At 43.1% G+C, this 26953-nt stretch overlaps 2 protein-coding genes across 2 annotated transcripts; both read left to right on the forward strand.

The window, feature by feature from the left end:
- Positions 1-511: 511 nt before the first annotated feature.
- On the forward strand, positions 512-1978 carry LOC121975512 (class V chitinase CHIT5-like). Its single transcript, XM_042527207.1, has 2 exons — positions 512-1668; positions 1746-1978. The coding sequence occupies exons 1-2, from the start codon at positions 522-524 to the stop codon at positions 1763-1765; spliced, it is 1167 nt and encodes a 388-aa protein (XP_042383141.1). The 5' UTR covers positions 512-521; the 3' UTR covers positions 1766-1978.
- A 199-nt stretch (positions 1979-2177) lies between these two features.
- On the forward strand, positions 2178-5008 carry LOC121975514 (temperature-induced lipocalin-1-like). Its single transcript, XM_042527212.1, has 2 exons — positions 2178-2664; positions 4659-5008. Exons 1-2 carry the CDS (start codon positions 2290-2292, stop codon positions 4842-4844), a joined length of 561 nt encoding a protein of 186 aa, XP_042383146.1. The 5' UTR covers positions 2178-2289; the 3' UTR covers positions 4845-5008.
- Positions 5009-26953: the final 21945 nt, after the last annotated feature.

Consider the following 26953-nt stretch of genomic DNA (forward strand, 5'->3'; position numbering starts at 1 on the left):
CACTGCCGGGCGGTGGCGCCCCTCCTTGTCCGACCGGCCGGGAGGCGGCTCGTGGGGTGGTGGGCCGCCGGATTGGAGTTGGATAATAACACAATCCATTATTCACTACAGCAACCATCCACTAGCGTTGCTTTGACTTTAAAAATTTGTGAGCAACACATGCTCGCGTTAGTGACAACTAGACGACTCTTATTATATGGTGGCCATCCCGTTAATCATGCGCTCTCTCGTGCTCTTCCTTTTGGCCATGGATCACAGCTGACTTTGACCTGCATCGTTTTCCTACTTCCTGCCTGTCATGATAATAAATTATATATTAACTCAGTCTTAATCAGGAAATATCTCGATATAAAAAAAACTCTCTTAATATTAAATCAAACAACTAGTGGATCTGTATTGATGCTTTAGCATTTCATTTGATCAATAATAATGCGTTGGTCAACTAGAATTTAGTGAACGAATTTGACTTCCCATTCGCCTTCGAGTGATGCGGTTTATATCAATTGCTAGCTCACTCTATTATGTTTGAGATCGGGCTTCCAACCATGGTGACTTGGAAAGAACACATTGTCTTCTTTCTTCTCCTCCTCTTCTTCTCTCCTTCAGTTATCGCATATCGTACTCCGGATCCGTCGATCAGGGCCGGCTACTGGCCCACGTGGACCTTCTCCTACTCGCCGCCCTCTTCCATTGACCGTTCCCTCTTCACCCACCTCTTCTACGCTTTCGTCCAAGTCGATTCTTCCACCTTCCGCCTCGATGTCACCGCCGACGACGACCTCATGCTCCGGAACTTTTCCGCCGCTGCGCACTCCTGCGCTGGCCGGCGCCGCCGCCAGCCGCCGGTCAAAGCCCTGCTCTCCATCGGCGGCGGCGGAAGCAACTCCGCCTTCTCTACTCTGTCCGCTAGCGCCTCCGCGCGCGCCGCCTTCATCGACTCCACCATCGCCGTGGCCCGCCGCTACGATCTCGACGGGCTCGACCTCGACTGGGAGTTCCCGCAAGACGCAGGGGCGATGGCCAACCTGGCGACGCTCCTCCTCGAGTGGCGCGCCGCGGCGGAGCGGGAGGCTGATTCCACGGGGCGGCCGCGGCTGCTGCTCACGGCGGCTGTCTACTTCGCCTCGCGGTTCTTCCTCGGCGACGGCAGGTCGTACCCGGTGTCCCAGATGGCGGCGACGCTCGACTGGGTGAACTTGATGTGCTACGACTTCCATGGGTCGTGGGACACGTCGGCGACGGGAGAGCACGCGGCGTGGTACGATCCAAACAGCAACATCAGCGGCAGCTACGGGGTCGATTCCTGGGTGGCGGCGGGAATGCCGACGAGGCAGGTGGTGCTGGGGATGCCGCTCTACGGTCGGACATGGGAGCTGCGGGACGCGGCGGAGCACGGAGTTGGCGCGCCGGCGGTGGGGGTGGGGCCGGGTGACCTCGGCGTGCTGGTGTACTCGGCGGTGGAGGACTTCAACCGGAACAACAGCGCGACGGTGGTGCATGACCGGGTGATGACGGCGGCCTACTCCTACGCCGGCACTAGCTGGATAGGCTACGACGACAGTTGGTCAGCGGCTAGGAAGGTCAGATTCGCGCGCCGCCGCCGCCTCGGGGGATACTTCTTTTGGTCGATCGGATACGACGACAGCCGCTGGAGCGTCACAAGAGCAGGTAATCGATTGAATTATCAATCCGTATATACTCATGAAATTTTTTGCAATAATTCTCAATACGATCTTTATTGGCAGCTCGGGCTGCGTGGGCATGAATGACGACGGGCAAGTCTTCAGATCGTGGATATCGCTGGCGTTATCCTGAATTCTGTTTTGATTATTTAATAAGTTATGCTTGAACTCGATAATAATTAAATCTGGAACGGACCAGATCTCTATGTTGAATCGGCTAAATTGGAATCTGGCCAGAATCTTGTTTAATTGCTACAATAAAAACCGTTGGTGGAAGTTAATGGTTTTAAAATCAATATCCGCTCGATAAACAATAAAGCAAAAAAAACTATGAGCGTATCCGATAATCATGAGTAAGTAAAATGCATTTTTATCGTAATTAACCGACAAAATAATAATTCAAGAAAAGGACAGGAGCCTTCGTGCCCAAGAAACTACCCCATGGGCGGTCGTGATTCATCGGCAAACCACATCTCGAACCAACCAGAAGTACCCATAAGACGGTGTTCCTCCGAACCTGCCGTCCTGGTGCCGCCACGTCGCCCCGCTCTGCCGTCGCCGCTATAAATCAAACCCCAGCTCGGCGACGATTCAAGTAGAATCAGCAATGGCGAAGCAGGAGGAGATGACCGTGATGAAAGGGTTGGACTTGGAGCGCTACATGGGGAGGTGGTACGAGATCGCCTCCTTCCCCTCCCGCTTCCAGCCGCGGGACGGCCAGGACACGCGGGCTACGTACACTCTGCGGTCCGACGGCACCGTGAACGTCCTCAACGAGACTTGGAGCGGCGGAAGGCGCGGATCCATTGAGGGCACGGCCTATAAGGCCGACCCCTCCAGCGACGAGGCCAAGCTCAAGGTCAAATTCTACGTGCCACCCTTCCTTCCCATCTTCCCTGTCGTCGGAGATTACTGGGTGCTCTACATCGACGACGACTACCAGTACGCGCTCATCGGCCAGCCCTCCCGCAGTTACCTCTGGGTATGCAGCTCGCTCGCCTTTCTATATGCATTTTTCAATTTGGAAGTGAGGATCTGGCAGAAACCCTATTTCTTTATGTTGTTGAATTATTTTATCAAAAAAAAAAAGAGAGATTTTTTCAGTTTGAGAGAGATCATATTTTTTTTTTATGGTAGACTGAGAGTGTGGTCCTATACTCCTATGTGCAAACTTGCTATGCAACATTTGTATGGCTTCGGCTGACAAATGCTGTGGATTAGAAAGAATAGTTTGATCCTAAGTAAGCCGAAGGTATCTTGTGCCTGCGTTTCTATGGAAATAGTTACGGCCTTATCATCGCTGTCTTTCTCACATTTAGCTTGTCTAACATTCCACTCGTGATCTACTTATCTCGTTAGTGGATCAGGCAATTTAACCATGAAGATTGACAAGGGAAAGCATGGTAATGTCAGTTGAGTAGTTGACTATACAACTAGGAAGGGAGGAGACTAGGAGAGTTGAGATAAGTTAGCTAACATATGCCCAATGCCGAAAATAAATAAATTCCAGCAAGATAATAATGAAAAGAGAATAAGCATAGGCCAAGAGTACTTAAAATCTATTTTTTTTTTAAAAAAAAAAAAAGATTAGCATGCAATCAATAAATGCCACTAATTTCTTAAACAAGTTCTAACTTATAGAAAGGATTATATTGCCTTTACCTCACAAGCAGCATTTCACATGTTGCACAAATATGTTCGAGGATTCATAGTTATTTTGAACAAGGTTTAAAAGAGTTAGTACTAAAATACTGAAACTATTTATATTGATAACTGAAATATTTATCACTTGCAAAATAAGTGTTTAACAAAGTTATAAGATATAAAGTAGGATTCAATTCCATGCTGTTGAAAATTTTTTGCTCGGGTTTGTCACATGTGTTTCGCAAAGATAGATCAATATGTAGGTTGAGATTGAGAAAGTTGAACTTGCATGACCCCTGCTTGTTTATTAAAGATAATACAATGGTACCCTTCTTAGCAAGATAGTGGACCATATTGTACATCTGCTTTCTGATATCTTCTCAACACTTGCTACTTTGAAGGTGGGAAAGCAGGTGTACTTACTCTTTTCACTCTTAACTTTTCTTGAAAAAAGTATCAAGTTTGAGGGTGCCAACGTTCTGTGAATTCATGGTTCATGTAAAATCAACACACTTCATCCATGGGTTTCTTATAGTCTAATGGTCTAATGTCTCAATTCTTGGATCCCAGACCATTAGCAAAGTCAATTAACTCATGGATGAATGTAACCTGCTATGTGGAATGCCTTTCTATTGGAAATGCAATTCCAGGTTGAGAAATTCAAATTTGAGAAAGAAAATGGGATGATCTGTGGGTTTTTTTTGAGTTGGCTATTGATTCTGAGTCCATTGACACCTCAGTGTTGTCAAGTGACTAGAACAAATCAATGCACAAAATATGGAAGATGATGATCCATTACTTTGCTCAGAGAGGAAGCAATTAATCTTCAATTTGATGGAATTCTTGCTATTACATTGTCAGTTTGAATATCAAGCATGTTGTTTTATCTGCAGATAAAGATATTTTTTGAAATACTGCGTACCAATTTACATGTCTATTACACGTTTCAAATTCTAATTGTTGTGGTTCTTGTTTTACTTTACAACAATCAGCACTTAATGTTAGTTTCACATTTTAAATTTACCACCACAATTCAGTAAGGCTTAACTGAATGTGAAACTAACACTTAAATTCAGCAACTCTTCATGACTACATTGCTGCTTAAATAAACATTTGTCCAATTTAATACTAGGACAATGTTTGGTTGCAGTATTTGAATATTTGATCTTGCAGTTTACCCGATTTAGTTTCGCTCTTTGGGCACGTAGTCTATGGTGCTGTATTTAGTTGCTCAACATTTTATAGGAAATGAATATCAAAGTCAACTCTACTGTGAAATATCATTATGATTTATTTACATTCACATAGTTGATTTATCATGCGTTACTTCAGATTCTGTGCAGACAAACCCACCTGGATGAGGAAGTATACAACATGTTGGTGGAGAAAGCTAAAGAAGTGGGTTATGACGTCCAGAAACTGCACAAGACGCCCCAAACCGATCCTCCTCCGGAAGCCGACACAGCTCCCAGGGATACCAAAGGCATTTGGTGGATCAAATCCCTCTTTGGCAGATGAAATCTTCATTTTTCCCTTTTAATGGAGTGTCTACCGCCCCAGTTTGGAGTCGACCGTCACATCCTTGGTCTGTATGATCCTATCAATATATACTGAACTAGTCACTGCGTGAGATGTGTTGGATATTATGTACAATCGAAGTAATATTGGTATCTTTGTTGAAAGTTTGTTGTTTTGTGTATTTGTTGGCGATCATGGAGTGACGTCAAATGATTGTGACTGACAACTTGCGGATGGTGATTTATACTGCCTTTTCTTTACATGTAAAAAAATTCTTTACCTCTCAAAAAAGAAGGAAAATAAAATAAAGCATTAAAAAGCAATAGAATTCCTACATAATCATCATTCTCTTTCTTTTATAGTCTCACTTGATAACGTTGAACCTTAGTCACTTGTCCATGTCTAAGAATCTTGTTTGCATAATACTTCACAATCACCGAGTATTATTGGATCTCATGTACTTAGTATCATCATATCTTGCATGGTTATGCGACGATATATATATATATATAGAGAGAGAGAAAAATGTTATACTTCGGACTATTATTTACGGATTGCTACGGACTAAATGTCATATCATTATTTTATTAATTTTTTATAAAAAAAAATTTCTTTCTTTTGTTTTTTTCTTCTGCTTCATTCGTTCTCGTTTCGCCGAGAACCAGTTCACCGCGCCACCTGCCACCGGCCATCTGGCCACTGCCCTGCCACCGGCCATCTGGCCACCGCCGGCGGCCTCCGGCCGCCTGGACCCACCCATACTATAGGCCAAGGGGTGAACCCGTCGGAGATCGCGGTTGCTGTCGCTGCACACCGTCGAGTTGAGAGGGGATCTAGTCGTGCCAAATTCCGGCGAGATCGCGGCCGGATTCCGGCGCGATCGTGGCCGGAATTTGGCGCGATCGCGTCCAGTCGCGAGCGCGTCCGGAATCCGGCCGCGATCGCGCCAAATTCCGGCCACGATCACGCCAGAATCCGGCCGCGATCTCGCCGGAATCTGGCACGATCGCGTCCAGTCGCGAGCGTCCAGTCGCGAGCGTCCAGTGGCGAGCGTCCAGTCGCGATAGCGTCTGGAGTCCGGCCGCAATCGCCCCAGATTCCGGTGGGATCGCGGCCGGATTCCGGCGGGATCATTGCCGGATTCCGGAGCGTCCGGAGGGCAGCGGGTCAGGCGGGCGGCAGACAGGCGGGTGGCAACGACGACGAGGCGCGATTGCTTCGTTACAACGAGAAGAAGAAAAAAATTAAGAAAGAGAAAATATTATATATATATATATATATATATATATATTTTCACATTGAAAGCTTCATGATATGTTGGTTGGTTTATATTAATTCATATGCATTGAGAATATGAACAAATATATAGGGAGAAACTCTTTCTCATGTGTAGGTGAGCAGGGGATTACAAATTCAGGGCTCGGATTGTATTGAATCATGTTGACTCGTGTGCGGGCATGACTTATGTGCGTCGAATGTCGGACCGATCGGGGCAAAATTTGTCCAAGTAGAACAACTAACATTTTGCCACGTAAATCTTTTGCTGTGAGATTAATACAAAATCAAAACGATCGAGTGATAATGGATGAAACGGATAAGGAGGCTGTGATCACAGGCAGAGGACACACAGCAACATAAGCTCTCCTCATCTGTCGTGCAACTCCTGCTCAGCAGATAGCAATTGGGTGTCACTCAGTTTGTCGTGACCATCAGTGTTTGGTGGGAATCACGGTCAACCATTGTATCCTGTGAAACAGAAGACCCTAGTGAGCCTCAAAGTATAGCCGGAGGTGAGTGAATCTGTTTCAAGGAAACTACGACTCTCGCAGACCTCGGTCCTTTTTCCCGCTCAGGAGGTTTTCGCTCGCTCGGGCTCCTCTGCTTCTTCAGTCACTCGACATGTTTGCTTCTTCCGATCGGCCACTTGCCCAGTCAGCCTCTCCGCTCGCCCACTCGGCAACTTTGCTCGACCGACTCAACTTGACCGATCGACACTTCTCGCTCGGGTTGCATTTCTACTTCACCCGACCGGCATCAACTCGCTCAACTTATCTGCTTCACTCGACCGACCTCTCTGACCGCTCGGCATGTCTGCTCGGCCAATCTACTACTTGTCCGCCCGGCCATTAAGTCCGCTCGGATTTTGTTGCTCGGACTCGAAGCTCAATCTACACTCAGTAATTAGCATAAACCAGCCTCTGCTGACCGTCTAAGATTATCCGCTCAGGTCATCTCGACTGTCAGTTGAATTTAATTCAGTATAATTTAAATTTAACTAATATCCCATAAATTTCCGACAACATATTGTTTCGGGGGCGGATCTTTTGGACCAGGAATTCCTGGTCCCTCCCTGACCACATAGCAAGTATAAAACTCTCTCTCACGTGCAAAGCGCATGCACGCGCCAACGCCCTAAAGTCCCAAAAGCCCTAGCCGCTCGAACTCTCCTCCCTCCAGCGTCTCCTCCATCGTCGCCTGCGGCATCCCTCCAACGTTGTGTCCCTCCCGCATCGCCAACCTTCCGCGGCCTCCCTCCAACATTGTCCCGGTCCAGCGACCTCCACAGCCCGCGATGACCTCCCTGTTGCGGCCTCCATCCAGTGGCTCCCCTCCCGCGGCCTCCAGCATCACGGTGTCCTCCCTCCTGCGACCTCCAGTGACCTCCGTGACCTCCCTCCTGCGACCTCCAGTGACCTCCGCGACCTCCAGCGTCCGCGACGGCCTCCAGCGGCCCCCTCCTGCGACCTCCCTCCCTCCCATAGCCTCCAGCAACCTCCCTCCCGTGGCCTCCAGCGACTTCCCTCACCTCCAGCCGCCTTCCTCCCTGGATTAGGTAATAATGGTTGAAAACTTCTCATATCAGTTAGTTGCAAACCTAAATTTTGTTTGCTTGGAACATTATTTAGTAGCACGACAATAATTCTATTTTACCTAAATTGTCTATATTTAAAATTTGATTTTGTATATACAAAATGTCGCCCACCAGCATGAGTATTGTCGAATTCAAACCCCTGAGAGTTATTTGGGGGAATTGGTATAACAATGGTGGAGTTAAAATGTAATTAGGACGACCATGAGTTAAGAATCTCCTGCTTCATTTTATGGTCAAGAGACTTTTGTACACTATAGTGCTTTGTTTTCTTTCAAGGTCTACTCAAAATACAACTAGTTACAATTTGTGTGCTAATTATTCAAGAAACACTGCCTGGTTTTCTGCTACCGAAAGTTAAATATAGCAATATATACTCTTTTAATTTTCATGTACTATTGGTGCTTATAATTCCAAGCTGTGCATGAAACAATTTGTGTATTTCTTAGTGCTGCTACTCCTCCATACCTTTTCTTTGATGTTATATATATTTTTCTTTCTTGACAGCCCAAGATGGGCATACTTGATAGAAGTACATAAATTTGTTATTTTTAGATGCTTCTTTTGTCGCCATTTTTTAGACCAAAATTCATTGTTTTTTTTCAGCCGAATCAAATTAATTATCATGTAGGGTGAATCTACAAGTTGTCGTCATTTGAATTTTGAAGAAAATGAAGCTACTCGGGAAGGTGACTTTGCTGTTATTGATGAAAGTAATAAGATTCATATTGGGAATGTATGGAGTTTCAATATATCGAATTTTACTTTTTATATATTTTTCTTTGTTTGTTTGATTTTATAGGCTTAAACATTGAAACAGATTTGGATATACCACAAATGGGGTTGGAATTGATACAGAAGAAGATGCATATCAATTTTATTTGGCATATGCTAAAAAAGTTAGATTTGGTGTAAGGAGAGGTAAATCCACAATGATAAATCGGGTAAATTACTTGATGGAGTTTTTTATTGTTGTGCCTAAGGAAAAAGAGGAAAAGACAAACGAGATCTTTATGTCAAAGCAAGTCGTGATGAAACTAGGTTTGGTTGTGAGGCTAAAATGAAGATTAGTAATCGGAAAAATAGCAAGTTTACTGTGGTGTAATTTGTTAAAGAGCATAATCATTATCTCTCAAGTCCAAACAAAACTCACCTCTATAGAAGTCATAGAAATATATCTTTTTCTGCAACGAAAAAGATTGAGATTGCAAGTGATGTGGGAATCCTCCCAAAAACATCTCATGATCTTATGATGAGACAAGTATATGAGAAGGAGAATTTAGGATTTATTCCTGAGGATTACAAAAACTACTTACGATCAAAAAGAACAATAAATATGAGAGTTGGGGATTCAGGGAGTGTATTGGAGTATTTGCAGAAAATGTGTTTGATGATCCTAATTTTTTTTATGATATTCAAGTTGATGAAGATGATTTGATTACTAATATTTTTTGGTCTGATGCTAAGATAAGAACTGATTATGCTAATTTTGGAGATGTTGTTTGCTTTGACACAACCTATAGAAACAATAATAAAAGTCGGCCAATTGCGTTGTTTGTGGGTGTTAACCATCATAAACAATCGATACTTTTTGGCACTGTTTTATTATATGATGAAACTAATTTGACTTTTGAGTGGTTGTTTAATACATTAACTAAAGCTATGGGTGAGAAAAAATCAACTATTATTCTTACAAATCAAGATGCAACAAATGGCAAAGGCATTACCTTCTAGATGGTCTGAAACCCATCATCATTTGTGCATTTGACACATTTATCAAAATGTCGTCATACATTTGAGTGGAGTTTTTTCTCAGTTTAGAGACGTTGTTAAAGATTTTACCTCATGTGTATATGATTTTGATGAAAATTTTATTTCAGCATGGAACATGATGTTGGCCAAGTATGCACTTGAAGACAATGATTGGTTGAGGCGCATGTACAACATAAAAGAAAAATGGGCTTTTGTATATGGACGGTAAATGTTTTGTGCAGATATGACTACAACCCAAAGAAGTGAGAGCATGAATAGTATTGTGAAAAAATATGTCACTTATAAACACAAGTTTTTAGACTTCTTCAATCACTTCCAAAGACTCCTTGATGATTGTCGATATGAGGAATTAAAAGTTGATTTCAGATCAAGTACAACTGTTCCATATTTAATGTTTCTAATTGAGATTTTAAAGCACGCTAGTGAAATTTATACTCTTGATGTATATAAGTGTTTTCAACAAGAGTGGTGCTTATATCATGATTCTAGTCTTGAATTTGGGAGGATGTTGATACATTTACAAAATATAAAGTTACTCCTCACAAAAAGAAAAACCATCATATAGTTACACATGATAAGAAGTCTGAAAAAATGGAGTGTAGTTGCAGAAAATATGAATTTATTGGAATTTTGTGTTCTTATATTCTGAAAATATTTACGTGGAATAATATCATGAAGATTCCAAGTCAGTATATACTGAAAAGGTGGACAAGGAAAGTAAAAATTGGATATTTTGGAGTTAATGATTAAATGACCAACAATGCTAGTTTGGATCCAAAAGTACTTCAAAATCTGCGATACAAAGATTTGTGTGGGTTGAATGTTCAGTTGGTTACCAATGCAGTAGAAAGAGATGACACTTACAAAGTTGTTAAAGATGTTATGTTGAGCTTGTGTAAGATGGTAGATGATAAGTTACAAGTTAATGAATCTAATATCCAACAATCAAAAGTGAGCCAAGAATTTTAGAAATTTGATTACGGTGAAGGGAACTCTACTGGAGTGAAAGGAATTAAAACCAAGAAGAAAACAATCTCATGTAAAAGGTTGAAAGGTGGGTTAGAGAAGACTTCAAGGAAAAGAAAAGCATCGAGTAAAACAAATCAAGCTTCAACGATTGTAATGGTTTATACTCCATAACTTCCAAATTTTTATTTATTTGGTATTATTTGTTGTTAAATTTGAACAACTTAAATCAGTCCCTTTTTTTGTATACACATGGTGTAGATCAAATTATTTCCAACATGGTCATCATACAATGTGACCGGATCAATCAACAAGTTGGTATTTGTTTGACTTATGTTAATCTAAGAAAATTTATGTTATAACTATCTAAAACTGTATTTTTTTTGTTTTAGCCTATAAATTCCGTGCCAACAATTGGTAGCTTCGTTGATAGTGTTAGTATGACTGAGACTCAATTCCCACCATTATTAGCATCACAACTTTCTTAGGTATTTATTTTTAATACAAGTTCATAATCTTTCCCATTGCTGCATTAATTGCAAGTTGAAATGTTTTCACTGATGCTATAGTTAACTGCATTTCCCATTGCTGCACTGATTGCAACTTGAATTGCTTTCACTGATGCTATATTTAGCTGCATTTCCCATTGCTGCACTGATTGCAACTTGAATTGCTTTCACTAATGCTATAGTTAGCTGCATTTCCCATTGCTGCACTGATTGCAACTTGAATTGCTTTCACTGATGCTATAGTTAGCTGATTACACCATTTAGTAATTTAGCTTGGTTTTTTTAAATAGTTTACAGTTGAGTATACACTTGATACTATTATGTCATAGGTGCATCAACCATCTCATCTTGGTTATTTTCCGACAAATTACCTGGAATAATGCTACAAAAGGTATGGTGACTTTTTTCCTTCGGTTTGGTAATTAAAGTGTGTATGTAATGCTATAATTTCAAGTATTGTGCATTTTAAGGTTTTTGTAAAATTTGGAACCAGTGTAATTTTTGATGGGCTGGATTTTGTGAAAACTTATGGATGAAGAATCAAAATTGTGGTGGAGCTAGTTTGAGTTTACTTCTTTAGTGGTAAACTAAAGTTCATGTTGATTTGAGTTTACTTCTTTAGTGTTAAACTAAAGTTCGGCTGGTTTTGCTCAGTTGGTAATAGGTGATATATGGCTGGTATTTGGATGACATTCGGCTGGATTTGTCCACTTTTGAGAAGCTATAAAATTATCCTTTCATGTCTCAACGAATGGTTTAATTTACTCAGCTAGCAAATTCCCTGCGGATGGTTCAACTATGTTTTGCACAAGAGAAATTTGATTAGCAGAAAAACCTTTTCATCCTGTGATTTTGTCTGTTCTTTTGTTTTGAGCTGCTTGGTTGGACAAACAACCTGCAAAATTTTGAAGATTGTGACGCTTATCAAGTTACAAAATTTAGCCTCAAAATTTTAAGATTTGTTTTGTTGACTGATTTAAAGTTACAGAAGTGGCTTATCAAGTTATGTTTATCATTTTTTTTGGTTTTGAGCTGGCCGATTTAAAGTTGGAATTATCATTTTGTCTTGATATAAATTATCAAGCTATAGAATTTATCATTTTGTCTTAATAATGTTTGTAATTATTGATCAATGTGTTCACTATCTTTAAATCTTGATTGTAAATTCAGATGGATTGTAATTACATGCTTCCTCGAAGCAAATCTGGTGAGCTTAATTAAGTAGTTACACAAATTTGGATTGGAAACTTCAATCCATCCACGTGCCTTCTTTGATTATTTCCCTGTAGTTTCTCATGATCAACCCCAACTCCCTCTTTCCTAGTAACTTCAATTCTTGTGCAGGAGAGGTACAATGTGGAGGAAACGACGATGTGGATGATGACTCAAACAAGATTTTCTTCCCTGTTATCCATTTGCAATCATCCAAATTTGTTGAACTATCAGAGCTCTTCAAGCAATACAATTGATGTAGATCAACAAGCCTCTCCATTGTATACTTCTTTAGAGTCAACTAAGGGATGATTACAAAACAAAGAGTTCAAATCAGGAAATCAACATTAAAAATAAGTAAATAAGCATTAAAAGAAATGAAATACAAACAAATTTATCTCACAGACGCTCAGCCACAAAACTAGCTATCTCCATTGGAATTACTTTGAAAGAATGACAAGCCACATCATAAACTACAGCAACAACTTGTTTTCGAACTTTCTCATCATAATCCAACACTCTGTCAAAAAGTGCTTCTGGAAAAATAAGCCATCATATTTCAATACCATCAAATGTTAGCAAAACATAAGTTAGATGATAAAAATGATTAACTACTGTCAAATACTTGAATCCATATCTGTGTTGGACAGTCGTACATGGGTCTGAGTAACATAGGTTTCGAGATCAATTAATAGAACCATGGCCATTCCACGAAGTCAATGCCATTAATACAATGTCACAAGTGTCACATAAGCGTCATACCATTTAGAATTACATCACAATATCAAATTACATCAAAAAAAAAAAAAAGTTACATCAACCACATATTCATCATCACAATCCAAGTGCATACAACTACAACGATAACAACTCTAAATTTCCTATTAAATAAACATATTTCATCACTCAACTGCATTATTACATGATTGTTGTTCCCATCATCCATAACATCCTTGTATTCAACTCTACTCTCGTAACTAGTACATTTCTTCAATTCACTAATATCCAACTTTAATTTGTTGTTATTCTTCTTAAACTCATTAATAATTATCTTACTTCTCTCTGATGGTTCTGGGTCATACCATAAGAAGAAGTCACAACTCCTTTGCTGAATTTCAAATAAACTTAATCAAAACCCAATAATTAAAAAATTTCACAATACCGTGTTGATATAACAAAAACGTACTCTATATTTTGGACATGAAAAAATCACCTTCCTGGATTAGATTCTATCCATGATGTTTGGAGAATAGCTCGTAACCCACAATTACATAATATGTGGGGAGCTTCAGATTGCTCATCGTTCATACGTCGTCGAATGAAAGATGATACTGATGAAGAGCCAGATGCCATGATTTTTTTTTCTTGTACCTGAACAATACCAACATGGACAAAAGACATAAATTAGATTAAGGTATGTAATTTTCGACAAAAAAAAGCTAACAATGGCTTTCAAGTTCAAGTGTTAAACTCAATAACTCATAATCACCCAAACCATTTGATAGAACTCTCTTTATTGATGAAAAATCCTAATGCACAAAAATCCTATCAAAAATCCTCAAGAACTTCTTATTTTTGAACTCTTTAGTTCAACAAGTATACAAGAAATACACAAATTATTTCACGCACAGCTTGGAATTATAAGCACCAACAGTACATGAAAATTAAAAGAATATGTCACGCCCCGGAGGAGTCTCTGTCCGAAGAAATTTCGGCAGCATCTCCCCTGTACGGCGGACAATCTGAAACTTTTCTACAAGCACTATATACCTCAGCCACATGCGGCTGGAATAATAACAATAAAAGAAAACAAACACCACGCAGTTAATATCAAATTCAGCCTCTGGCTGACACAACCACGCAGTTAAAAATAAAGCAGCTCACTCGGCTGTACCAAAACCAAAACACAAAACTGCTAGCCGGCTAGACTTACACAACCAATAACATAAATACAAAATACCACATAACAACGTCAACACTCCAAAAATAAAACCAGAGTACAGAGCTAAACAACTGATACATAAAACAAACAAAACATACGTGAAACCGATAAGTCTTCTGATGTGACGTGGGGACCAGCAGACAGGATGCTCCAAGCGACACCTGGTACCTGAAAAAGATAGTGTCAACGGGGGTGAGTTCAACAACTCAGCGAATACCAATGGACATGAGTAGTAAGATATATCTAACAGCAACAAACATGGAATACAGCTTCCTAATCATATATAGGGAATATACAAAACTGAAAGGTAACTGAGGAAGCTGTACTCACCAGGAACTCCTATCCAGACAAAAGGGTCGTCAAACCAAAAGTGTCAATAATCCTGTATGCAGGTCACAAGTATGCATCCAACCAAAATGCAGCAACCAAATGCAGCAAACACAGTCATAAGAATATAAATGCATCAATGCATATGATGCTAATGATGCGTCCTGGTCACCCCTGACGCTAGTCAGTCATCTCACACACAAATGGTGAGACCGAGTGGGTAGGGCTGTGACAACCGTGCACTCTGTCGTCACTACTCCTGATGAGTGACCGAGTGGACAGGATGCTGTCGGAGTACTCCTGTCCTGTGACCCCAAATCATAAATGGGGGAGATCAATGCTCTCAACTCCCGGTACACGATGACGGAGAGGTATCTCTGCCGGCTACCACGCTGAGTCACCTGACCAACGGAGCCAAACAGAGTCCACCGTCTGCCGGCTACTACGCTACTACACTAAATGTCAGCGGAGCCAAACAGAGCGGAACTGACTGCCGGCTACCACGCTGGGTCATATGACCAACGGAGCCAAACAGTAGAACCGCCACACACCTGCCTGATATACCACTAAACCATGAGTGGGGGTGTGTGCAGTACATGTAACTGGCGATGGGCTCAACCATAGTGGAGCCGACAATCCCACAGCATGCAATCATGATGCATGTCACTATACATAACAAAAACTGATCAACATAACCATATTCATATATACAAAATGGGTACTGTAAAAGCGATGGTCACATACCAAAATCTATAGTACACAGGTCAGATAGAATATCAAAAATCTATGTCCTGAACATAATAAGTATGGAATATCCTGATCAGCATAGAAAAATCCATATATACATAATATGGGTACCACAGTATCAGTAGGTCAATCCACGGATCTATGACATACAGGTCCTCTATGGTATAACAACCTAGATCCTAAACATATCTCCTTCCATAACATATGTACCAACAATATGCACATATCAAGAATCAAGGTCTAGGTACACGAATCATATACGATATACAAATAGAGGTACACAAGCCAGTCATGACATAAAACCTAAGTATCAGACAATCTCGATATACATGACTGAAACCAAAAGTCCAGAACCCAGTCCTAACCTCAGTAAAACATGGTATGTCACTTATTCTAGAAATTAAGATACTCATGGTAATACAGTACTCATGGCAATAAATCACATGATATAAGCACGGATACGTCACAGGCAATAAACCTAACATGCTATGGATATCAAACAGTGACATACCAAAGGCAAACATGTTCATTGCTTGTAGTTATAAAATACTATGCATATCCAAAGACAATATCATAAAAGATAAGTCAAGAGGTACCCGCCTCCAATATGAAGGTTCAATCCAAAATAGATCCCTCGTTGAGACACCGTCTCGAATCAAAGTCCTGTAACCACATAATGTATTTAGTTAATTACAAGCTAAATAAAATCCCTAATCTGATTAGGGTGACTGTAATCAACCACGATGACTGAGTATCCCCAAAACTAACCTTAATCTTAGGTTTATTCATAAATCATAAATTAATTAATTCCATCATCTACTAAGCAAATCCAAGCATCATATAGATTCACAACCCCACTTACCCCAAACTAGTGTCATCTCTGTAGACTCTCGGCCGGAGGAGTTGCTGTCAAAAGTTCTGGCCGGTATCAATTGAAGCTACTTCCTTCTAGGTCGAGAACCCCTAAATCAGCATATGCTATATAGAATTCAACGAGACTATAGTACTATAGATTGGATTTTGTTATCCATATAAAGATCTATTGAGTACCAAGGCCGAAAATCACACAGAAATAGAACTGCTCACCTTGCTAGCTATTTTCTCTCTGTCGGAGTAAATTGCTGCCAGAGTCTTGTGGCCGACGGAGGCAACAAAGTTAGCCTGTTTGAGGTTGTCGGCAGCGGCGGCTGTGGAACCGCGAGAGAGAAAGAAAAGGTTGGCGGAGGTTGGCAGTGGCAACAGAGTTGAAACTATTTGCAGCATCACAATCTTCGACAACCACCAACACTAGCTCCCAACCCCACTGCTCGTACTGAAAAAGTCGGAGTGAGCGAGTACAGAGGAGGCAGCGGCGTCGGGCGGAGTAGGGTCGGCACCGAAGGAAGTTAGGCACAGATAAGGTGGATCGCCGGAGATACCCTCGGGCAAAGAAGGCGTCGGGGATAAGGAGTAGGGCCGACGGTCGGCTCACAAGGATGAACGGCGCATCCTGATCTCAGCGGCGGAGGCAGATCTCTGTGGCGAGGAGGCGATGAGGCAGAGGGGAAGAAGGAGAAGAAAATCGCCCCGTGCGGTTAGGGCACGGGTTCGGTGGGGGAAAGAAAACTCGGCGCGAGGAGGGATCGGTGAGGGTGGTTCGGCGAGGGAGAAAGAAATTGAAGAAAATAGGAAAATAAATAAGTAAATTCAACTTTTCCTCACTTAAATGGGGTAACCTAAACAGGCTTTCCCGGGTCCCGTTTTTATCCCCATTAACTCGTCCATACGAGCTCCGTAAAATTCCAGAAAAATTTCTAAAATTTCTGGAAAATTCCCTCATCATTATTCGTCATTTTTTTCCGGTATTTTACATTCTCCCCCACTTATAAAAATTTGGTCCCCAAATTTCGTTATCTACCATCAGCAAATACCAACAACAGGTAACGAGTATAAATGCTGAACGGTAAATAAAATCACATATCTCAAATGAAAAAAATGGGTATTGAGCTCGGATAGTATCCTCGAGCTCCCAAATAACCTCCTCGTCCAAATGATACTGTCATCCGACTTTAACCAGTCGGATAGTCTTGTTCCGCAACTAATACTCTTTCCGGTCAAAAATCCGTACCGGAACCTCCTTGTAGGTCACGTCAGGCTGTACGGAAACTGAGATATCTGTCAGCACATGCGTCGTGTCGGATAAGTATCTCCTCAACATAGACACGTAGATCTCGTCGTACACGCCTACCAAGGACGGTGGTAATGTTAGCCAGTAAGCTACCGCTCCAATCCTCTCCAAGATTTGGAAAGGTCCAACGTACCGCAGAGCTGGCTTACCTCTGAGGTCAATCTCTTCACCCCTTTCGTGGGTGAAACTCGCAGAAATACATGGTTACTTGCAGAGAACTCTAAGAGTCTCCGACTCCGGTCTGCATAACCCTTCTGGCGGTCCTACGCCTCTGCCATCCTCCATCTAATAGTACGGACCAACTCTGCCTCATGCTGGGCTCTATGAGGTCCCAACAACTGGGCCTTCCCAACCTCATCCCAGAGGGTGGGTGTCCGACAAAACCTACCACCGGCTGCAGACTCTGATAGAAACGAGTCGTGAACTGGGGGTCTCTATCCGAAATAATACTCAAAGGAACACCATGTAATCCGATGATCTCTCGGCAATGCAGATCTGTCAATCGATCCAGAGAATCAGTCTTCCGGATCGCTAAAAAGTGTGTAGATTTGGTTAATCGATTAACGACTACCCAAATCGCGTCATGCCCTCGTCGTGTCCTCGGCAAACCCACCACAAAGTCCATGGTAATAAGTTCCCATTTCCACTCAAGAATAGGAATCTGCTGAATTAAATCGGCAGGTCTCTGGTGATCATACTTCACCTGCTAACAAACAAGACATCCAGCTACAAATTCCACGATGTCCTTCTTCATACCGTTCCGCCAGTAGGAACGTCTCAAATCTCGATGCATGCGGGTCCCGCCTGGGTGGACCACAAATCGATAGCGATGAGCCTCCTGAAGTAGCTCCTGTAAGACCGGATGAGACTGAGGTACGCATAAACTGCCTCGGAAGTATATAATACCCTCCTCGTCTCGTGTGAACTCGGTCTACTGCCCGGAAGCTATCTTACTGCAAATAAACTGCAAATACTGATCAACAGCCTAGGGCTCTCGGATCCTCGTCCTGATCGACGACTGAGCAACCATGGTAACCAGAGTACCCTGCTCTGTCTGTCCTTACCCTCAAGGCCCAAATCGGAGAAACCTTGAATCAAGTCTGTGACCACAACTCGGTGGCAAGCTAAAGTCCCTTTAGACTTCCGTCTAAGTACAATGACAACCACATTAGCTTTTCCCCAAATGATAGCTAATGGTACAATCAAAATCCTTCAGGAACTCCATCCATCTTCCCTGTCGAAGATTAGATTCCTTTCTAAGTGAACAAATATTTGAGACTCTTATGGTCCGTGAAAATCTCAAATGTAACACCGTATAGATAAGGCTGCCAAATCTTCAAGGCACAAAATAATAACGGCCAGCCACAAGTCATATACTGGGTAGTTCTACTCATGCTCCTACAACTGTCGAGAAGCATAGGAGACTACTCTATCGTGCTGCATCAGAACAGTGCTCAAACCCTGAATAGTTGTGTCGATGTAGAGGACATATCCGTCCTCTCCAGAAGGTAAAACCAAAAAATCGAAGCCGACACTAGTCTCCACTTCAGCTCCTAGAAGCTGGTCTTGCATTCCACAGTCCAAGTAAACTTCACGCCTTTCCTGATCAGGCGTGTAAGTAGCATAACAATCCGTGAGAAACCCTCAACGTATCTCTGGAAATATCGAGCCAAACAAAAGAAGTTGCGAGCCTCTTATATCGACTCCGTCTACTCCCAACGGTAACAACCTCGATCTCCTGTGGAACCACGGTATACTCCTACTGGTGACCGTGTGTCCTAATCATCGTCACATAAGACAATCCAAATAAGCACTACTGATCATCACATATAAATGTTCTCGTCGAAACATCTCTAGATCTAAGCAAAGGTGGTGTACGTGACTCACCGCGGATCCGAAATAAATCACAACATCGTCAACAAAGACAATGGAAACCAATCCAAACATTCTAGGGATACCCAAATCATCGAGTCCATGCTAACATCTAGGGCACCGCAAGCACTAATGGTAAAACCAAGACACATAATGTCCGTATCACAGACATTCCTAACAATAAGATCCCCAACAATAAACAGATCTAATCACCAACGATATATAATCACTAAAGAATAGAACCTACGGTGTGAGAGCAATGATCTATCACACGGAATACCACATATGTGGGAGCAACGCTCTACCACAAGAAATCCTCCATAGGTGGGAGCAACGCTCCACTACAAATAATCCAAAATATAAATATGGGAGCAATGCTCCGCTACAAACAATCCGCAATATGTAGGAGCAACGCTCCACTACAAACAATCCCTAAATATGTGGGAATCCAGAATATGTGGAAGTTACGCTCTACCACAAACGATCTATAACATACCACAACTATACATAAGTGTCCAAAGCACCTAACTATCTAACTAAAGACTGCACAAGATCTCTCTACCACAGATCAATGTGGTTAGCCTAGGGTATAACCACCCAGTAAGCAAATCAAAGCCATAGTCAACTTTATCATCCTCCTAGTGGGTCGGTCACCCACTAATGGGAGAATTAGTTGACAGGGTAAAACAACCAATATTATAATGTAGACATTTAATATTCTACATTTAACATAGGTAGAATCATCATGATGCTACCAACCATACATCTGACACACATGCACACACAACATATGTATGATCGACATAATCCTCCAATTGGTACACACCAAAAATACTCACATCATAGGTACAAATCACCGTGATACCTCCAACAATGTATACCGAACCCGTGTGCATATATCATCGTAGGTAAAATCAACAATACCCCTCAAACAACACTCACATGACAAATATACACATATGCCAAGAGTATAATCAACATATACTTCCAATAAGGCATACTAAAAACCAGGTGCATTCACAAATCACACATAATCAACAAGATACCTCCAATATGTCAATCAGACACGTACAGCTAACTAAGAAGCTATAATCCACAAGGAATATACAATAACCATATCTAGATGTGAATACTCACACTTCCTGCAAATGAACTAACCATCAGAGAACTCCTATAACTCATTACAATCATATGTACACGAAACAAAGCTAGGGATAATCAACATATTTGACCCAATCAACCTGACATTCTGAAACGGTAGGGTTACCATCTAAGTTATCCCACTAGGTACATACAGTCAAAAATTAAAGTCCACATGGAATAGGATACATCGATCCTCTATAAACTGACCTAAATCGACAATGGTATACTGTCAATTCAATCTTTTCCACGTCAGTACAAAACATGTACTCAAATGTGCTCTAAATACCATACTAAGCACAAATAATCCAGCGATTCGAACCTCTAAAATAGAGTATAACTGTCCTCTACTGATCAAACCAACAAAACTAAATAAATCATCTACTAACTAATCAAGAACAAATAAAGCCTCTACAAACGTCTAAGGTAAATCAACCCACGACTACCCCAAGTCAATATGTGTAAATCAGTTTTCTATTGACCGATCTAACCAGAGTACAATAATCATCTACCGACGAAAACTAACTAAAGTATATCGGTATTCTACTGACTAGTCAACATGAATATGAAGGTACTATCTACTACACACTAATAATAACAGAGGCTGGTATATGCCTCCATCTCCTAACCAATTAGTAGTAACAGAAGTTAATACTACTAATGGTATGATATGAAAGATCTGCAGAGACTATATTCCTTAATCTCTATTAAGGTCGGTAAAGATCAGTGGCTATCACATCACATATAATACGTGCTACATCAACCAGACAGATACTAATAAAGAATGCTAATACAGATGATAAACTGTAATATAGGGCATATACTAACAGAGAGGTAGGACAACAGTATATACCAACATACCTCCTATAGCTTGGAGATGTCCTGCTGCTGCCAGGTCCCAAAACCCGAAAAGTCACATCGAGAAGACCAAAACAGAATATCCGAAACACCGGGAAAATAAGACTCAGGCGATCCGATACCAAATAAATTGATATCAGATAAATCTCGAAAATCCAAAACACATAGCAAGTATCGAATACCTCTGATACCACTAATTGTCACGCCCGGAGGAGTCTCTGTCCGAAGAAATTTTCGGCAGCACAATCTGAAACTTTCTACAAGCACTATATACCTCGGCCACATGCTGGAATAATAACAATAAAGAAAACAAACACCACGCATTAATATCAAATTCACCTCGACACAACCACGATTAAAAATAAAGCACCCACTACAAAACCAAAACACAAAAGCTAGGCCTAGACTTACACAACCAATAACATAAATACAAAATACCATATAACAACGTCAACACTCCAAAAATAAAATCAGAGTACAGAGCTAAACAAACTGATACATAAAACAAATAAAACATACGTGAAACCGATAAGTCTTCTGATGTGACGTGGGGACCAGCAGACAGGATGCTCCAAGCGACACCATAAATAACCTGATACCTGAAAAAGATAGTGTCAACGGGGGTGAGTTCAACAACTCAGCGAATACCAATGGTCATGAGTAGTAAGATATATCTAACAGCAACAAACATGGAATACAGCTTCCTAATCATATATAGGGAATATATAAAACTGAAAGGTAACTGAGGAAGCTGTACTCACCAGGAACTCCTATCCAGACAAAAGGGTCGTCAAACCAAAAGTGTCAATAATCCTGTATGCAGGTCACAAGTATGCATCCAACCAAAATGCAGCAACCAAATGCAGCAAACACAATCATAAGAATATAAATGCATCAATGCATATGATGCTAATGATGCGTCCTGGTCACCCCCAGTCAGCCATCTCACACACAAATGGTGAGGCCGAGTGGGTAGGACTGCACTCTGTCGTCACTACTCCCGATGAGTGACCGAGTGGACGGGATGCTGTCGGTACTCCTGTCCCGTGACCCCAAATCATAAATGGGGAGATTAATGCTCTCAACTCCGGTACACGACGGAGAGTATCTCTGGCTACCACGCCGAGTCACCGACCAACGGAGCCAACAGAGTCCACCGTCTGGCTACTACTGCTACACTAAATGCCGCCAAGCAGAAGCGATCACGGCTACCACGCTGGGTCATATGACCAACGGAGCCAAAGAGAGTCACCGCCACACGCCCGATATACCACTAAACCATGAGTGGGGTGTGTGGTAAATGGCGATGGGCTCAACCATAGTGGAGCCGATAATCGCACAAAGATGCAATCATGATGCATGTCACTATACATAACAAAAACTGATCAACATAACCATATCCATATATACAAAATGGGTACTGTAAAAGCGATGGTCACATACCAAAATCTATAGTACACAGGTCAGATAGAATATCAAAAACCTATGTCCTGAACATAATAAGTATGGAATATCCTGATCAGCATAGAAAAATCCATATATACATAATATGGGTACCACAGTATCAGTAGGTCAATCCACGGATCTAGGACATACAGGTCCTCTATGGTATAGCAACCTAGATCCTAAACATATCTCCTTCCATAACATATGTACCAACAATATGCACATATCAAGAATCAAGGTCTAGGTACACGAATCATATACGATATACAAATAGAGGTACACAAGCCAGTCATGACATAAAACCTAAGTATCAGACAATCTCGATATACATGACTGAAACCAAAAGTCCAGAACCCAGTCCTAACCTCAGTAAAACATGGTATGTCACTTATTCTAGAAATTAAGATACTCATGGTAATACAGTACTCATGGCAATAAATCACATGATATAAGCACGGATACGTCACATGCAATAAACCTAACATGCTATGGATATCAAACAGTGACATACCAAAGGCAAACATGTTCATTGCTTGTAGTTATAAAATACTATGCATATCCAAAGACAATATCATAAAAGATAAGTCAAGAGGTACCCGCCTCCAATAGGAAGGTTCAATCCAAAATAGATCCCTCGTTGAGACACCGTCTCGAATCAAAGTCCTGTAACCACATAATGTATTTAGTTAATTACAAGCTAAATAAAATCCCTAATCTGATTAGGGTGACTGTAATCAACCACGATGACTGAGTATCCCCAAAACTAACCTTAATCTTAGTGATCCTGTCTGGAAGCTGAGGAGACGAACCTGCCGGTGTGACGTGTCTGGAGGGTTGACCGCATCCTCTTGACCCGGTGGTGATCTATCCGCTGCGTTGACCAGATCGTCAGAAGTCCTCCTCCGGTCAACTGTACCTGTATCCAGCGACCGGGTTCCCCCGGTCTCTAGTACCTCGGTGCTCGAGGCGAATCCCACAGATGCATAAATATCCGGATAATAATAGAATATTGAAATAAATGCAAAGAAGGTACGAGAACGTACCCTGGCCCAGGGGGGCGCCCTCGGATGGATGGATGAGCTGGTCGAGCTACTGATCGAGTCGTCACGGTCCCGCCGGAAGGATGGATATGAATCAGTAACGGAGTTGGATGTAGTAGCAGCGGCGTGGAGTCCGGTGTGTCATGTATCCACAAGGCGACATGTAAGCCGAGACATAATGGCTCATAGGCCGATACGCGGCACGCAGGCCGGATAGCACAGATAGCTAATAATCATAATAAAGATGCAGAATAAAACCCAATGGATGTCCATATCACCACGGAGGGACGGATCTACGCCAAAAGCAGTGGAGACAACAAATGTACAGCCGTCGATGCGGAATGTCGGAATGCCATAACTAGCTGTGGGGGATGCTGGTCGCCGGAGGCGACTGCGACAGTGGCATCCAGAGGTGGCAGCGCTGGGCGCCAGAGGCGCTGACCGCCCAAGGCGGCTAGGGCAGTGGCTGCCGAAGGCAGCGAATGGCTGCTGGAGGCGACGGAGGTCGCTAAGGGCGGAGATTGCCGCCAACGGCGGCTACTGCCGCTGGGACAGCGAGAACCGCCAGAGGCGGTGCCCACTAGGGGCGTCGATGACTAGGATCCGAGGTGCTGCTGGAAGAAATGTTGCTGTCCACTGGGGGCCTCGGCAGTGGCATCCGTAGCCGCAGGAGGCGGCGTGAGGCAGCGGTGATGGCCGCCGGGGGCGGTAGCACCCGCCGGAGGTAGTAGCGCCTGCCGGAGGCAGCGGCAGTGGCTGGGAGAGAAGGTGACAGCGGCTAGGAAAGGAGGCGAAGGCCGCAGGAGGCGGCGCCGGCCGTTGGAGGCGGCGCCGGCCGCTGGAGGCGGCGATGGCCGCGAGAGGCGGCGTCGTGCCCGTCCGGTGGCGGCACCACGAGGAGGAGAAGAGGAGGTGCTTGCGGCCGGAGGGAGAGGAGAAGGAAGGCTACGCCCGGAGCGGCTGCGTGCGTGAAGCGGCGGCGCAGCTCGTGAGGAAGCTACCAGTGGCGGGCTATGCACGCGATGCTCGAGGATGGCGGCGAAAGATGGGAGATGAAGCCCCCTCCTTCCCTGGCGGCGCCCCTCCCCCCTCCTAACCCTCAACATCCCCCCCTTTTACCCAAATGCCCTTTTACCTCCCCTTAATTCCTCCCATGCCACCTTCATATCCGGATCACTTAGGTTTATTCATAAATCATAAATTAATTAATTCCATCATCTACTAAGCAAATCCAAGCATCATATAGATTCACAACCCCACTTACCCCAAACTAGTGTCATCTCTGTAGACTCTCGGCCGGAGGAGTTGCTGTCAAAAGTTCTGGCCGGTATCAATTGGAGCTACTTCCTTCTAGGTCGAGAACCCCTAAATCAGCATATGCTATATAGAATTCAACGAGACTATAGTACTATAGATTGGATTTTGTTATCCATATAAAGATCTATTGAGTACCAAGGCCGAAAATCACACAGAAATAGAACTGCTCACCTTGCTAGCTATTTTCTCTCTGTCGGAGTAAATTGCTGCCAGAGTCTTGTGGCCGACGGAGGCAACAAAGTCAGCCTGTTTGAGGTTGTCGGCAGCGGCGGCTGTGGAACCGCGAGAGAGAAAGAAAAGGTTGGCGGAGGTTGGCAGTGGCAACAGAGTTGAAACTATTTGCAGCATCACAATCTTCGACAACCACCAACACTAGCTCCCAACCCCACTGCTCGTACTGAAAAAGTCGGAGTGAGCGAGTACAGAGGAGGCAACGGCGTCGGGCGGAGTAGGGTCGGCACCGAAGGAAGTTAGGCACAGATAAGGTGGATCGCCCGAGATACCCTCGGGCAAAGAAGGCGTCGGGGATAAGGAGTAGGGCCGACGGTCGACGTCGGCTCACAAGGATGAACGGCGCATCCTGATCTCAGCGACGGAGGCAGATCTCTGTGGCGAGGAGGCGATGAGGCAGAGGGGAAGAAGGAGAAGAAAACCGCCCCGTGCGGTTAGGGCACGGGTTCGGTGGGGGAAAGAAAACTCGGCGCGAGGAGGGATCGGTGAGGGTGGTTCGGCGAGGGAGAAAGAAATTGAAGAAAATAGGAAAATAAATAAGTAAATTCAACTTTTCCTCACTTAAATGGGGTAACCTAAACAGGCTTTCCCGGGTCCCGTTTTTATCCCCATTAACTCGTCCATACGAGCTCCGTAAAATTCCAAAAATTCTGGAAAATTCCCTCATCATTATTCGTCATTTTTTTCCGGTATTTTACAGAATATATATTGCTACATTTAACTTTTGGTAGCAGAAAACCAGACAGTGTTTCCTAAATAATTAACACACAAATTGCAACTAGTTGTATTTTGAGTGGACCTTGAAAGAAAACAAAGCACTATAGTGTACAAAAGTCTCTTGATCATAAAATGAAGCAGGAGATTCTTAACTCATGGTCGTCCCAATTACATTTTAACTCCACCATTGTTCTACCAATTCCCCCAAATAACTCTCAGGGGTTTGAATTCGACAATACTCATACTGGTGGGTGACATTTTGTATATACAAAATCAAATTTTAAATATAGACAATTTAGGTAAAATAGAATTATTGTTGTGCTACTAAATAATGTTCCAAGCAAACAAAATTTAGGTTTGCAACTAACTGATATGGGAAGTTTTCAACCACTATTACCTAATCCAGGAAGGAAGGCGGTTGGAGGTGAGGGAAGTCGCTGGAGGCCACGGGAGGGAGGCGGCTAGAAGTCGCTGGAGGGAGGTTGCTGGAGGCAACGAGAGGGAGGTCGCAGGAGGGGCTGCTGGAGGTCGTCGCGGACGTTGGAGGTCGCGGAGGTCACTGGAGGTCGCAAGAGGGAGGTCGCGGAGGTCACTTGAGGTCGCAGGAGGGAGGTCGCCGCGATGCTGGAGGCCGCCGGAGGGGAGCTGCTGGAGGGAGGCCGCGGGAGGGAGGTCGCCGCGGGTGGTGGAGGCTGCGGGACCGCGACAATGTTGGAGGGAGGCCGCGGAAGGTTGGCGATGCGGGAGGGACACAACGTCGGAGGGATGCCGCAGGCGACGTTGGAGGGAGGAGAGTTCGAGCGGCTAGGGCTTTTGGGCGTTGGCGCGTGCGCGCGCTTTGTATGTGAGGGAGAGTTTTATACTTGCTATGTGGTCCAGGGAGAGACCAAGAATTCCTGGTCCAGAAGATCCACCCCCTATTGTTTCTTCCCATAAGAATTTGGATCATTTACTTGCTGACCTCACATAATTACTT

Source organism: Zingiber officinale, chromosome 4B (genome assembly GCF_018446385.1).
Source record: "Zingiber officinale cultivar Zhangliang chromosome 4B, Zo_v1.1, whole genome shotgun sequence".
Lineage (NCBI taxonomy): Eukaryota > Viridiplantae > Streptophyta > Magnoliopsida > Zingiberales > Zingiberaceae > Zingiber > Zingiber officinale.